Source organism: Pantherophis guttatus, chromosome 7, assembly GCF_059756535.1.
Source record: "Pantherophis guttatus breed Tessera chromosome 7, ASM5975653v1, whole genome shotgun sequence".
Taxonomy (NCBI): domain Eukaryota; kingdom Metazoa; phylum Chordata; class Lepidosauria; order Squamata; family Colubridae; genus Pantherophis; species Pantherophis guttatus.
In genome coordinates, this window is record NC_142069.1 from 15,533,731 (window position 1) to 15,548,273 (window position 14,543).

The 14,543-nt window shown below is 40.8% G+C and overlaps 1 protein-coding gene across 3 annotated transcripts in view; it reads left to right on the top strand.

Moving 5' to 3' along the window:
• Positions 1-11,180, top strand: part of ADA2 (adenosine deaminase 2) — a 54,477-nt gene extending 43,297 nt beyond the window's left edge. For 2 of the 3 annotated variants that reach the window (XM_060694454.2, XM_087873091.1), the window contains exons 5-10: positions 387-514; positions 2,584-2,674; positions 5,281-5,389; positions 6,629-6,786; positions 8,655-8,857; positions 10,986-11,180. In XM_060694454.2, coding sequence (XP_060550437.2) covers positions 387-514; positions 2,584-2,674; positions 5,281-5,389; positions 6,629-6,786; positions 8,655-8,857; positions 10,986-11,097 — 801 coding nt within the window. In that variant the 3' untranslated portion in view covers positions 11,098-11,180. Of the gene's footprint in view, positions 1-386; positions 515-2,583; positions 2,675-5,280; positions 5,390-6,628; positions 6,787-8,654; positions 8,862-10,985 lie in introns of those variants that run through there. The other variant, XM_087873092.1, reaches the window with a different exon arrangement.
• Positions 11,181-14,543: the final 3,363 nt, after the last annotated feature.

Sequence of the window (14,543 nt, forward strand, 5' to 3'; positions counted from 1 at the left end):
GGAGGGAGGGAGGGAGGGAGGGAGGAAGGAATGTTACATCACATATGTGACTTCTACCACCCTTCTTGGAGAAGGGGAAATCTATTTTTATATCATGTACAATGAATCCTATCTAGTGCTTTTATTTCCAGGTGGCAGTAGATAACAGGTTTTGTCCTATACTGGGACTCATTGGACGTATATAACCAGATCTTATTCTGTGGTTTGAATAAGAATAAGAGTCACCAGTAGCTACATACATCCAGAGAGTCCAGATTTACCATGAAATTAGTCGTATACTGCCTCCTGGTGATCTATGTTAGCAAATGGTTACGTATGGTATATATGGTTTTCCTATAAGAGCTTTTTTCACATGGTTTAAACTTTTGTTCTTGTTTTGCCCACAGATATATGAGCTGGATGGAACTGTTCATGATAAATTTTGGGCTGTGGCAGCTTTTGAAGAAGTGACTAAGAGATTTGTAAAAAGTCATCCTGATTTTGTGGGTGTAAAACTTATATATACGACCCTCCGGTAAGGGATGTCTAGGTAGCTTTGCACCTGGGGCAGGTCCATACATTTGAATTTAAGTAACTAATATTAACGAGCAAGGTGGAAGAGCACAATTATACTGGCACTGAAAGGCCTGAAGGACCAGGCTGGGATTAGATCTTTTTGGAAAAAAACATCTGTGTGGCTGACTCCAACTTGATGGCACATAATCAATCAATCAATCTTAATTTTTTAAAAATTAAACTACCTTTGGGTAATGACTAAAAATCCCATCATACTCTTTATAGCTATCCAATGGGTATCTAGAGAAATGTTTCTTCCTGATGCCCACTAGGACTGTGAATCCATAAATCCTGAATTACAGACCAACACCCACATCATTGTAGCCAGTGACAAGAGAAATGGGCAACATTAGGGGTATCACAGCTTCCCTGTCGTATTATAGCTCTTTTCTGGATGAATTGTTAAGGCCTACCAGTCTCCTGCCTTCCTTTCCTCCAACTTACTTCTTATTTCCTTAGAATAGAAACCAGATCAATGGATACGAAAGAGCTAAGTGTGATAGAATTTGTGGGTTTGTTGGAGAGTGTTAAAGCAGGGATGAAATTCAGCAGGTTCTGACAGGTTCTGGAGAACCAGTAGCGGAAATTTTGAGTAGTTCAGAGAACTGGTAGTGGAAATTTTGAGTAGTTCTGAGAACCGGCAAATGCCACCTCTGGCTGGCCCCAGAGTGGGGTGGGAATGGGGATTTTGCAATATCCTTCCCCTGCCATGCCCACCAAGCCATGCCCACCAAGCCACACCCACAGAACCGGTAGTAAAAAAATTTGAATTTCACCACTGTGTTAAAGGGAAGGAGCTTGAAAGCGCATGGGCATCAGACTAAGATAGAATTAAACCTTACCACCTAGGAGGTTGGGGTGTAGCGAGTCCTGAATATTCAGAAGGGTGAACCTAAAATATGTTATAATGGAAGTGAGGAATAACTTGGCTTATTCCAAGCCAATCCTAATTGAGTTTGGCATCACAATGAGCATGTAGAAGAATTTCCGGTGTAAAGTATGTGTTTGATACTATGAAAAGAATCCCTTTTGGCATGTTTCTCCAATTCGGTATCCTCAAAGTTATTTGTGAGATTTATAGTCTAACACAGGGGTGTTAAACTCGATTTCATTGAGGGCCACATCAGGGTGGTGTTTGACCTCGGGGGCGAGGGTGGTCATGGTCAGCTCAACGTCACTTGTGTCTGGGGCACCTGTGGAGGCCCGACTGCTCTGCCACCAAAAAAGGGCTCCTGAGCTTCGTTTTCGGCCACGACGGCTTCTTCCAGCCCTCTGCCAGCAAAAACAGAGCTTGAGGTAGGGGTAGCGTTTTTGCTGACAGAGGCATCGCAGGCCGGTCCTTTGCTGTTTCCAGGGCGGCCCTGCAGGCCACGTCTAAGATTCCCCTGACCTAACACAGGGCAGGGGCACCAACATTGATTGACAAGGCTGATGTGAGTTTAGTATTTTGTTCCAAACTTTTCATTGTAAAGGGAGCCTAATTAAATATACAGTCACATCTTAGGTTGTAAGGGAGCTAATTCCTGTCTGAGGAATTCTGGAAGTTGAAGTCTACAAGTCTTAAAGTTGCCAGGTTTGGAGACCCCTTAAGTTAGACCACTCCTGGGGTGAACGCATTAGTATACAAGTATTGCCTGCAGATGGGATTATCTCTGAGTATATGCCCTATAGACCAGAGGTCTTCAAACTTGGCAGCTTTAAGACTTGTGGACTTCAACTCCCAGAATTCCTCAGCCAGCAAATTCTGTAAGGTCTAGCGCATAGCTGGCTGGAGAATTCTGGGAGTTGAAGTCCACAAGTCTTAAAGCTGCCAAGTTTGAAGACCTCTGCTATAGACGTAACTAAATAAATAAAAAGCCCTTGTCTCATGACTTTTCTCCCTGTTGTCGGTGAACTGGTTAGGTATTTATTCTGTTTTTCAGGCATCATATGTGTTTAGCCCAATATTTGCTCAGCATTTTTTAATCAAAGCAATAGTATCTGCAACCATTTTCCCCCCTGATATTTTCTCCTGCTTTTGCCTTGCAGAAAGCAAAAACTTGCCCAGATCAAAGAAGCCATTCTTACAGCCATGGACCTCAGAGCTAAGTTCCCAAGTACTATAGCAGGGTTTGATCTGGTAATTCCTGATATTCCTCGTGGGTTTTACATTTTACTTCAGAAGGACTGCAAGAGGATGAAATAATGGGGAGCTAAAGTATTTAAGTGGCATCACACGACTACCTTAGCCCTGCACTGAAGCCCAGACCAGAAGCTCAATCAGGAAATCCACTTCTTCTTTATTGTTAGATTACATTAACAGAACCTTGCAAGACTGAAAGTGTTTCTCCCATTCTTCCATTTTAAATGTAATCCTTGACTTACAACCACTTGTTTAGTGACTATTTGAAGTTACAACCGCACTGACCCATTTTTTACACTTACGGCCTTTGCAGCCTCTCTGTGGTCACGTGATCAAAATTCAGGTGCTTGGCAACTGGCATGTATTTATGACAGTTGCACTATCCCAGGGTCATGTAATCACAATTCATGACCTTCCCAGCTGGCTTCCCAACAGGCAAAATCAATGAGGGCAGCCAGATTCACTTTTTTTTTTTTTTTTTAATTTATATGCCGCCCTTCTCCGGAGACTCAGGGCGGCTTACAATATGTTAAGCAATAGCCTTCATACTTTTGTATATTTTATAGAAAATCAGCTTATTGCCCCCACAAACCAGGTCCTCATTTTACCTACCTTAGAAAGGATGGAAGGCTGAGTCGACCTTGAGCCTGGTGAGAATTGAACTCGCAGTAATTGCAGGCAGGAATTGAACTCGCAGTAATTGCAGGAAGCTAAATACTACCTTTAACAGTAGCATTAGTCTGCTGCGCCACTCAGGCTCCTACTTAACTGAAGTGATTTGCTTAATAACTGTGGCAAAAAAATCATAAAACGGGACAAAACCTACTTAACAATTGCCATGCTTAGCAACAAAAATTTTGGCCTCGGTTGTCATCATATGTTGAGGATGACCTGTACTCTCTGGAACAGGGGTCTCCAACCTTGGCAACTTTAAGACTTGTGGACTTCAACTCCCAGAGTTCCTCAGCCAGCAAAGCTTTGCTGGTTGAGGAACTCTGGGAGTTGAAGTCCACAAGTCTTAAAGTTGCCAAGGTTGGAGACCCCTGCTCTGGAAAACCAGGGAGGATCCCTAATTTCCAGTGCCAATTGTTTGCAGCTGATGCCATAGTACAGGTAGTCCTTGATTTACAACAGTTCATTTAGTGACCATTCGAAGTTACAACAGCACTGAAAAAAAGTGACTTATGACCGTTTTTCACACAACTCTTGCAGCATCCCCGTGATTTACATTTGGATGCTTGACAACATATTTATGACGGTTTGCAGCGTCCCAAGGTCATGTGATCATCTTTTCTGACATGCAAAGTCAATGTGGAACCCAGATCCACTTAACAACCATATTTAACAACTGCAGTGATTCACTTAACAAATGTATTTATTTATTTATTTATTTATTTATTTATTCATTCATTTATTTATTTATTTATTTATTTATTTATTTATTTATTTATTTATTTATGTAATTTATATGCCGCCCTTCTCCCAAAGGACACAGGGCGGCTTACAAGAAGAAACAAAAAAATTACATAAACATCAAAGTCAATTTAAAATTAGTTAAAATTAATTAAAAATTTAATTAAAATTATTAAAAATCACCCCTACGGATTCAGCCCATTTGGTGAAAAAGCCACGTCTTCAATTCGCGGCGGAAGCAGAGGAGGTCAGGGGCTGTCCTGAGGCCGGTAAGCAGCCCATTCCAGAGGGTCGGCGCTCCCACAGAGAATGCTCTCCCCCTGGGGGCCGCCAGCCGACACTGAGGAGGCCCGCTCTGTGTCAGCACACCGGACAATGGGAGGATGGCAGGACATGATCCTGCAGGTACCCCGGGCCTAAGCCATGTAGGGCTTTATAGGTGAGCACCAGCACCTTGAAACGAACCCGAAGAACCACCGGTAGCCAGTGCAGCTCGCGCAGGAGAGGTGTCACACAGGAGTACCGAGAAGCCCCCGTAACAACCCGTGTGGCCGCATTCTGGACTAACTGTAGCCTTTGAGTGCATCCCAAGGGCAGCCCCATGTAGAGGGCGTTACAGTAGTCCAACTGAGACGTAACAAGGTGTGAGTGACCGTGGCAAGGCCATCCCGATCTAGGAAAGAGCGCAACTGGCACACCAGGTGTACCTGTGCGAAGGCCCCCCTGGTCACGGCCGTCAAATGATCTTCTAAAGATAGCCGTGAATGTGGCAAGAAAAGTTGTAGAATGGGGCAAAGCTCACTTGACACATTTCTCACTTAGCAACATAAATTCTGGGCTCGTTTGTGATCATAATAACAATAGCACTTAGACCTATATATACCACTTAACAGTGCTTGACAGCCCTCTCTAAATGGTTCACAGAGTCAGCCTGTTGCCCCCAACAATCATTTTACCTACCTCAGAAGGATGGAAGGCTGAGTCAACCATGAGCCAGTGAGGATCGAACTGCCAAATTGCTGGCAGTCAGCAGGAGTAGTCTGCAGGACTGTATTCTAACGAGTGGGCCACCACTGCTCATTATAAGTCTGTATTAATAGAGTAGATCTGTTTGTTTTTTTAATGATAGTTATTGATACATTAATAATATCCAAGTACTGAATGCTGATCCAGAGCAATGCTCTTTTCAGGTTGGTTGGGAAGATGCTGGAAAGTCTCTCTCGGAGCTGAAAGAAGCTTTAAATTTGCCAAAAACTAAAGGAATTAAGATGCCATATTTCTTTCATGCTGGTGAGACAGGTAAGCACAAATACATCACAGTGTACCTTTGAAGTGCAATAAATAACTAGGAAATGAATTCTGCAAACTTCTTTGTAATTACCTCTGAAGCAGGGGTGAAATCCAGCAGGTTCTGACAGGTTCTGGAGAACCGGTAGCGGAAATTTTGAGTAGTTCAGAGAACCGGCAAATACCACCTCTGGCTGGTCCCAGAGTGGGGTAGGAATGGAGATTTTTCAATATCCTTCTCCCAGGATGGGGAGGAATGGAGATTTTGCAGTATCCTTTCCCTACCATGCCCACCAAGCCACGCCCACAGAACCTGTAGGGAAAATTTTTGAATTTCACCCCTGCTCTGAGGTGAATCTTTTGAACACAGCAGAAGGCAATTTTAAGTAAATATACATCAATATATGACACTGGTCCAAACCTGTGGTCCATGGATACCTGGAGGGGCCAAGATGTTGTCACAAGGGGTCCGTGAAGGTTTGAAGAAATGTTATGATTTAAATCTTGGGAATCCAGGGCCATGGTCCATGGCCACAAAAGATATTTAAAAGGGGTCCATGGTGAACTCATCAATGCTAAGGATCAGACTGTTGTTCCCACAAATTTTTGCACACTTTGCTCTCCAAAATACAGAAGGATATAAGAAAGCCAGGGTGACAAAGAAGACAGGACAAGTATAGGCATCTTAAAAGGTTTATCTTGGAAAATTAAAAATGGAGATTGAGGAACATCCTGGATGTTAGGATTAAAAATTAGATCTGATGGCAGAAAACTATAGGGAAAACATGGAGTTAACCCTAGTTGGCAACCTTACTTAGCAGACTATATATGTGCAATTAGCCCATTACAGCAGTCCTCAATTTATGACCTTAACCCAGCCTGGAATTTTCAGAGTAAGTCATGATGGTCATAAATTGAGACTTGACTTGAATTTATGCCTTTTTTTAGTCATTAAGCAAATGCTTAATGTTTGGTAACTTGGAGCATATGACTTCAGTTGAGTTTCATGAGGAGTCTTACTCCAAGGATAAAATAGGTATATGATACCATTGTGATTTAGTTTGAGTCCTTGAGACGCTAAAAAAACGTGAGAATTCTTCATGCTCTTTTGCAGAGGATGCCACAAGGCTTTTCCACATTGCGTTAGCATTTCTTCTTTCAGAATAAAATTTTGAGAGAGTTCTACCATGATGGCCATCCTTTTGTAAAGTTATATAACAACTCTTCCCCCCCCCCCCCTTTATTACTCAGACTGGGAAGGCACTTCGATAGACCAAAATTTGTTCGATGCTGTGCTAATGAACACCAACCGGATTGGTCACGGATTTGCCCTTGCCAAGCACTCGGAAGCTAGGAGGTGGGCAGTGAAGGAGAATATTGCTATAGAAGTCTGTCCTATTTCTAATCAGGTATTGTTCAAGAAAAAGAGTGTTGAGCTTTGCTCTAGAATATTCTGGGATAGGAAGAAATGGGGAGATTACTTCATGTGTTCTTTCCAATCCTTTGACAGATCTCATAGGTTTCCATAGAAAATGAAAAATACTAGGTTTTATTCGGAAATATTCCTGTCAGCCCAGAAAAAAAGGAAAGATAAAAGATGGAGATTGAGGAACATTCTAGATGTTAGGATTAAGTTACTTAGCAGACAATCCATGTGCAAATAGATCGATTCAGGCAGTCCTCGACTTAGGACCTTAATGGAGCCTCGGAATTTTCTTTTTTTTTTCTTTTTTCTTTTTTAAATTTGATTTTTATTATAACATATAGTGATACATTCGGTACATTTTCGGTTCATTGGTGCAATTATATACATATATACATCTACATGCATTATTACTTGTCTTTTATTTGATATTGTTTCTTAAAGCTAGATTTAATTTCAAAACACTTAAAGCTAATAGTGCTCAAATCTCTAAGACTAAATGTAATACTATTCATATGGATTTTGTTAATTAATTAATATTTAATCTCTATTTCCTTCTTTATTTCTTTATTTATGGAGCCTCGGAATTTTCATTGTTAAGTCATGATGGCCATAAGCAGGGGTGAAATCTAGTTACCTTCCTTACTGGTTCGGAAGTGCACGCGCGGACCTTCTGCACATGCGCAAAACCACCTGCCAGGAAGTAATGACACCCGGGCGGGTGGGTGTAGCTTTGCTCCGCCATAGCTACCAGATCGCCGAACCAACCGTGACGATCACTACTGGATCGCCCGACCTGGTCTGAACCAGGAGCATTTCACCCCTGGCTATAAATCAAGGCATCTGTGTGACCAGACCCAAATTTGTGACTTTTTTTGTGCCAGTCATTAAACCAGAATAAAAGAATATAAAGAATAAAAGGCCAGAAACCAGCAAAAATGTTGTAAATAGTGGTCACATGACTGCAGGAACACTAGACGAGCTGGTTGCCAAGCACCTGAAGTGCCAAGTCATGTGACCGCAAGGAGTTTGTGCAGCCACCTGAACTGGGTTGTAAGTAACCTTTGGGAGGATCCATCATAACTTCAAACAGTTGCTAAGTGAGTACACCAACAAGGGTATTAACAGACACATGATTGTAGGCTAAAAGGAGCAGTTAACATTAATAAGGATATTGTATGCTTAGGTAGAAACATCTATATGGTGGAATATAGAAATGGGAAGAAAAAAAATGCTCGTCTTCCTATAACAAGGAGGCTAAAGATTAGAGCACCAGTTTTTCAATCGTGGAAGATCAGATTAGAGTTAGAAACAAAATACCACTTTTTCCGTGCTGTCTTTGTTCACAATGCTCCTAGCACTCAGTGGGATAAAAGATGCAAAGAGTGGTGGAAGTCACTAGGGGCAGCTGGATTTGCTTAACAACCATATGATTCATTTAACAACTGCAGTGATTTGCCAAACCACCATGGCAAAAAAGGTCATAAAATTGGACGTGACTCACTTAACAATTGCCTTGCTTAGCAACAGAAATTCTGGTCCCAGTTGTCATAAATCAAGGACTACCTATAAAGGAAAGGACAACTGAGAAGAAGAGGGGGGGAAAAAGAATCTGAGAAAATAAAAAAGTCCAGAAGGTGTAAAATATCTATCCAAGAGATTGTAAGTTAAGATTCACTTACAGTTGATTCCTGAGTACTGGTTAAATTTCTGGAGAGATGTTTACTGCTCTCTTACTACTGAGAGCAGTAAACATCTCTCTTACTTCTGAATGTTCCCTTGTACCAATGGCCTCACAACCAAATGCAGGCTTCAATAAAATAACTCTTGGATAACGTCGTCTTCTTCTTTAAGGTCCTGAAGCTAGTATCAGATCTGAGAAACCATCCTGCTGCTTTTCTGTTGTCAGAAGGTCAACAGATAGTGGTTGCCTCTGATGATCCATCCATCTTTGGATCAAAGGGATTATCCTACGATTTCTACGAGATGTTTATGGGCATAGGAGGGTTGAGTGCCAATCTGAAAACTCTGAAGCAACTGATGCTAAACTCTTTCAGGTAAGTGCATGTCTTTTGTATGCTGACATTTATGGACAAAAAAACCAACCCCATCATCTATCTACAAAGATATATCCAAACAGGGCAATAAATAGGGACAACTTTTACAGCCAGCTGGACTTTTCATATATATCAGCACCCTAGTTTATATCAGCATTGAATTTAGAGTCAACAAAATTTGGATAGGAAGCCCAAATATGAAACTATACCTATCTTGCCATAATAGGGTGGGGGGGTTTTTTGCATTAAAAAAATGAAAATACACAGTTTGCTGGCCGAAAACATTTAGGTACTTAGGATGGAGCTAGATGGAGTCTTCTTCAAAACTTCAAACACTATAAAGAAACTCTACAGACACTACAAATTCTCCCCCCTTTTTTTGTTTATTGTGCCCATCACCATCACTGACCCTCCGAAGCCAATACTTAGGTAAAGATTTAGAATGAATGGGGCATTGCTTTCTGCTCCTCCTAGATTCTATTTACCTAAAGGTTGTGTGAATCCTCAACATGCCGACCTTTTGTCTTGAAGGCAAGGGATTTTTTTAACCTTTTGGGGCCTCCATCTGGCACTCATCTGTTCAGCAAAAACAATAGAATAGATGGACTCAGCAAGGGCATCTAAAGGATCTTGGATCAATTCCTGAAGCCTGCTGGACATTAGCCTCAAGCCCAGCATCAGAACAAATGTACGTGTCCTAGGATAATGTTGCAGGATCCAATCTGGGCCGGTTTCCAGGACCAGAGGTTTTGTTGTGACCCAGGCCCAAGTAAGTAGTAGGAAAATCAGTGAAAAAACAAACAAACTTTATTCGAACAGCTGAGAATTACTTCATTCCCAGCGTCGTTCAACTAAATTAAAGCAAATTCCTCCCAACACAAATTCCTCAGTCCTATCGCAAATCTTGGTCCAATTAGGCAAACTGCCAAAGGCCTTTCTTGGCAAACGTTCAGAAGTCACAGATACAAAAATAAATACAAGACATAGACGAAGAAGACGACGAAGCTACCAATGTTGTTTTCCGGCAAAGCCCAAATGCCACTGCTAGTCTGTTTTAAGCCTTGTGGGAGGGGCCAATCATCTCTTGGCCCTACTCCCGAGTTGTCCTCTTTGTCTGAGCTGCTCTTGCCTTCTGGCAGCTTTTCTCATGCGTGCATTAGGAACAGACTCCTCCTGTTCCTCTGCCTCACTCCTATCAGTCTCTGGAGGCTCTGGAGTCAGCACCTCACTCCCCGATGGCCCTGGCCCCATCTCTGCCTCTGACGCAGAGCCCTCATCCGGGCCTTCCCCAGCCTCCAGGACTAGCCCATGTTCTTCCTCCACCTTTGTCTGACTCCGCTGCCAGCTCCGCAGGCTGCTGGTGGACCACAACAAGTTTAATCTTCCAAGCTTTTAGACTTGTTCTGGAGCCCATCCTCAAGGCATGTTTCTCTAGCAGACACTAGACACTGCATTAGAGAGACATTCCATGAGGATGGGCTTCCAGCATGAGTCCAAAAGCTCACAAGACTAAACCCTTCGGTCCCGCTGACAGACCCAGCTTGGATCCTGCACCAGCATCAGAAATCTGATCCAGCCTTATAGACAGTAGTACAACAATGACTCAAACTTTTCATTCTTTTACTCTGAGCTTGAGGCTGGGGGCATAACAGCTACTATATTAAGAACTTTTGCTGCGTTATAATCCACACTCTTTAGTCAGGGACAAAATATTGGCATTCGTTGTACCATGATTTATCCCTGTCCTGCTTCTTTATCTTTTTTCCCCAGTTCTAAAAGACACCTCACTGTCCGTCCATCCCCCAAAAAAGAATTATGGGTAATGGATTCTAGCAGATTTGAGGGGAGAAATCTACTTTAAGTGGTACAGTTAAGGATAGCTTCAGCTTTCCTTATTCATATGAATGGGCAGAAAAAAGATGTTTTCACCATTAAGTGCAAATGAGAATTGGCTTTAATGTGCTTAATTGGAAAGCCTGCCGTATTCTGTTTATTCAGTATCTTCTATTTGAATACAAATGTGTTGAGTTTTAAGATTATGACTTTTGGGGCGGGGGTGGGGTGAGAGGCTGCCTGCATTTGGTTCTTCAAGGGTATCTTGCTATCTTTGAATCTTTTCCCTTCATAGATACAGTGGTATGAATCATAATGAGAAGAAAAAGGCCATGGCCATTTGGCAAAAAAGGTGGGACCAGTTCATAGCCAATTCTACAGCTTTGTTCAAGGAGGTTGCTGGGTAAAAAGCCACAGTAGAGCTTCTGTACAAAATCTTGCTTCTCCCAGGTAATTTGATCAGATCATTGCTCATTTAACAATCTGGCAAAAAAATAATTGAAATCAGAATATACTCCATAAAGATGGAATTTATTGTACTGAGATTGAATAGAAGACGTGTTCTTTTCCCCACGAACAACAGAAAGTTCTCTAATTTTTAATTATATTGGTAAATGTTGTATAATTGTTGTGAGTAAACAGGAGGCCGGAGTATTAAGTACAGGTCGTCCTCAACTTATAACCATTCCTTTAGTGACCATTCAAAGTTACAACAGCCCTGAAAATTGTGGCTTAACAACCAGTCCTCATACAACCAACAGAATATCTCCACAGTCACATGATCATAACTTGGTTGCTTGGCATCCAGTATGTATTTACAGTGGTTGCAGCTGGTCCTGGGGCTCATGTGATCACTATTTGGGACTTTCCCAGGTGGCTACTGGCAAACAAAGTCAATGGGAAAAAGCAGGATCCGCTTAAAGACTGCATGAGTCACTTAACAACATGGCAATAAGGTTGTATAATTGGGCATGACTCGCTTCAAAACCACCATGCTTAACAACAGGCATTCTGGTCTCAATTGTGTCTGTAAGTCAAGGACTACAATACCTGTACAGTACTTTTACAATCTTGAATTGACCAATTATTTACCTTTTTAAAATTATGAAGGATAAAAATCTAATAATAATATTGATTTTTATTATATGAGCTCTATATTACTCAGAGTGGTTCATGGTGGGAACCACCCATAATCCCAGTAAAATGAATAAAAGAATGAAGGAATGATCAATCGCCTATAGATATTTAACACAGATTAATACACTTGGCTCTAATTGTAACAATTGCACCTTACTACTTTTGTTTATCAAACATGTATCATATGAACTATCAGAAGAGAAATGATTACCTGCATTTTGGGGGCTAGAAAAAAATGCAGAAATACAATTAAATGCTTACACGTATGCTTCATTTTAAAAAAGCCAATGTTTAAAAAATATGCAGCCTAGTTTGACAGCATAGAAAAGGTAAGAACCTTGTTGACTTTCAGACGATCAGTGATGTTTGCAGTTTAATTTAGATATATCTGAATGATCACACATTTCTCCCAACAATTATACAGGTGTAATATTTATTGAATGTATCTATTTCACTTTATACGTAACCCAGCTGGTTTTCAAAAGTTTAATGGAGTGCAGTATAGTAATATTAGACATACTATTGTCTAACAATATTTCTATCAGGACACAATACCATCAAGATAAAGAAAAACCTTGGTATATTGACCAAGTCAATGAATGAGAATAGTAGCTATTAGAAACTTAGAGTTGAATATGAACTATATTTGTTTTTTTTTTTCCTTTAGCAGCAATACAATTTTTTAAAAAATATTTTCTTTATTCATTGCCAAATTCACGATTTATATATATGTTGGATGACTATGAGAAGACTTGATCTATAATTAATATCCTCTTCAATTCATCATTTGAATTCTGTTTAACTAATCAGATTTGATTTCACTATAAGTACATAAATAAAGCACACTTTTTTTCTGGAGGAAAAATATTGGTAAAATAGTAATAGCAGAATGTTAGAGGCATTATTTTTTGTATGTATCAGAGATCAATGCTATTCATGTGGTGTCTGTTTATACTTTATATTATATTATATTATATATATATATATATATATATATATATATATATATATATATATATAATCTTCCTTTGTTAAAATGCTGATAATCAATTGTGAATACATTAATCATGTAATGGAGCATGTATGAATCTTACTCTAATAAATACTTCTACCATATACTGTGCTGAAATTAATTTTCTCCATGCAAGCAATAAAACTGGATTTTCAGAACAAACTGAATCATAAACTAATGCTGTTTTCTGGATTTGCATAAGATAAATGTATGCAAAAACCAGGAATTTACAATTTAGGTTAATTAATATGCTGTGCAAATCCATCCATTATATCTTGGAACAAAACGGGATCTTTGCTATTATAAACATTAAGCCATGATTTGTACAATGATGATTTATTAAACAGATCACCTTTGATTAGATTAATAGAACATTAATTAATAAACACGATTTCACCTACCCCAATGCTTTAGATTTTGCCAAGAACAGCCAAAAACCATGGTGGCATAGATAGAATAAAACCCCTCCAATGTTCTCTAAGACCAAGATTTTAGTACTAAAATTTTAGTACTAATTCAAATCATGTAATCTCGGCTGGATTACTGCAATGCCCTCTACATCTGGCTGCCCTTGGGATGCACCAGGAGGCTCCAACTGGTCCAGAATGTGGCCGCGTGGGTAGTTATGGGTGCTTTCCGTTACTCCCATATAACACCTTTGTTGCACAAGCTGCACTGGTTGCCGGTGGTCCTCCGGATCCGCTTCAAGGTGCTGGTGCTCACCTATAAAGCCCTTCATGGCATGGGCCCGGGGTACTTGCAGGACTACCTCCTACTGGCCTCCCTCCGCCCAGTGCGCTCACATAGGACTGCCCTCCTCCGGGTCCCATCGGCCAGACAGTGTTGGCTGGCGGCCCCCAGGATGAGGGCGTTCTCTGTGGTCACACCGACCCTCTGCAATGGTTTACTCACTGGGCTCCGGACGGCCCCCAACCTCCGCACCTTCCACGCCAATCTAAATTCCCTGATCTGCTGTGCATTTTAATTTGGGGGATTTGGGTTTTTTTAAATCTGATTTTAACATTTTAATTCTATTTATTGTTGGGTTGTTTTATTCTGTGAGCCTCCCCGAGTCCCTCGGGAGAAGGGCAGCATATAAATATGACAATAAATAAAATAAAATAAATAAATGTAATTACAAGTTTTTGCTTCTTTCATTTATTATTACAAAATTACACCTGTGAATCATGCTTCTGTTGGAAGAAATATCCATCTGGTTCGGTTCCAAGCTGGGAGAAAGACACTGGAAACATGGAGGCTGATTGGAAAGAGGGTTTATTGATGAAGCAGAACCACATGGGTTTATGGTTCTGGGCACCTGACAAAATGGAGTTGAGTGTGGGGTTTTTTTTATACCTTCTTTTGGGCTTTGCACTTGAGCTTCCTGTTCCTGTGCAAGAACATATATTCTATTGGCTGTTGTCAGATTCCTATGGAGTCATGTACAAGTTATGTAGGGGTCATAGCTCTATAGGCAAAAGAGGAAATACAAAACCTAGGTGTTTGTCTGAGTTCCCAGGTTTGGTTGAAGTTTGGACTGCTCTGGGGGTGATCAGTGAAGCAGCTTGTGTTCTTAGGGTGTTGGGCAATTCCTTTTGTGGCTTAATAGCTTTCACCCTGCTTTGGATCTTACCATTCTGCCTTTGTTCAGACTTTGCTGCAGGGAGTTTCAAAATATCCTGTCTTGAATGGATTACCAAATCT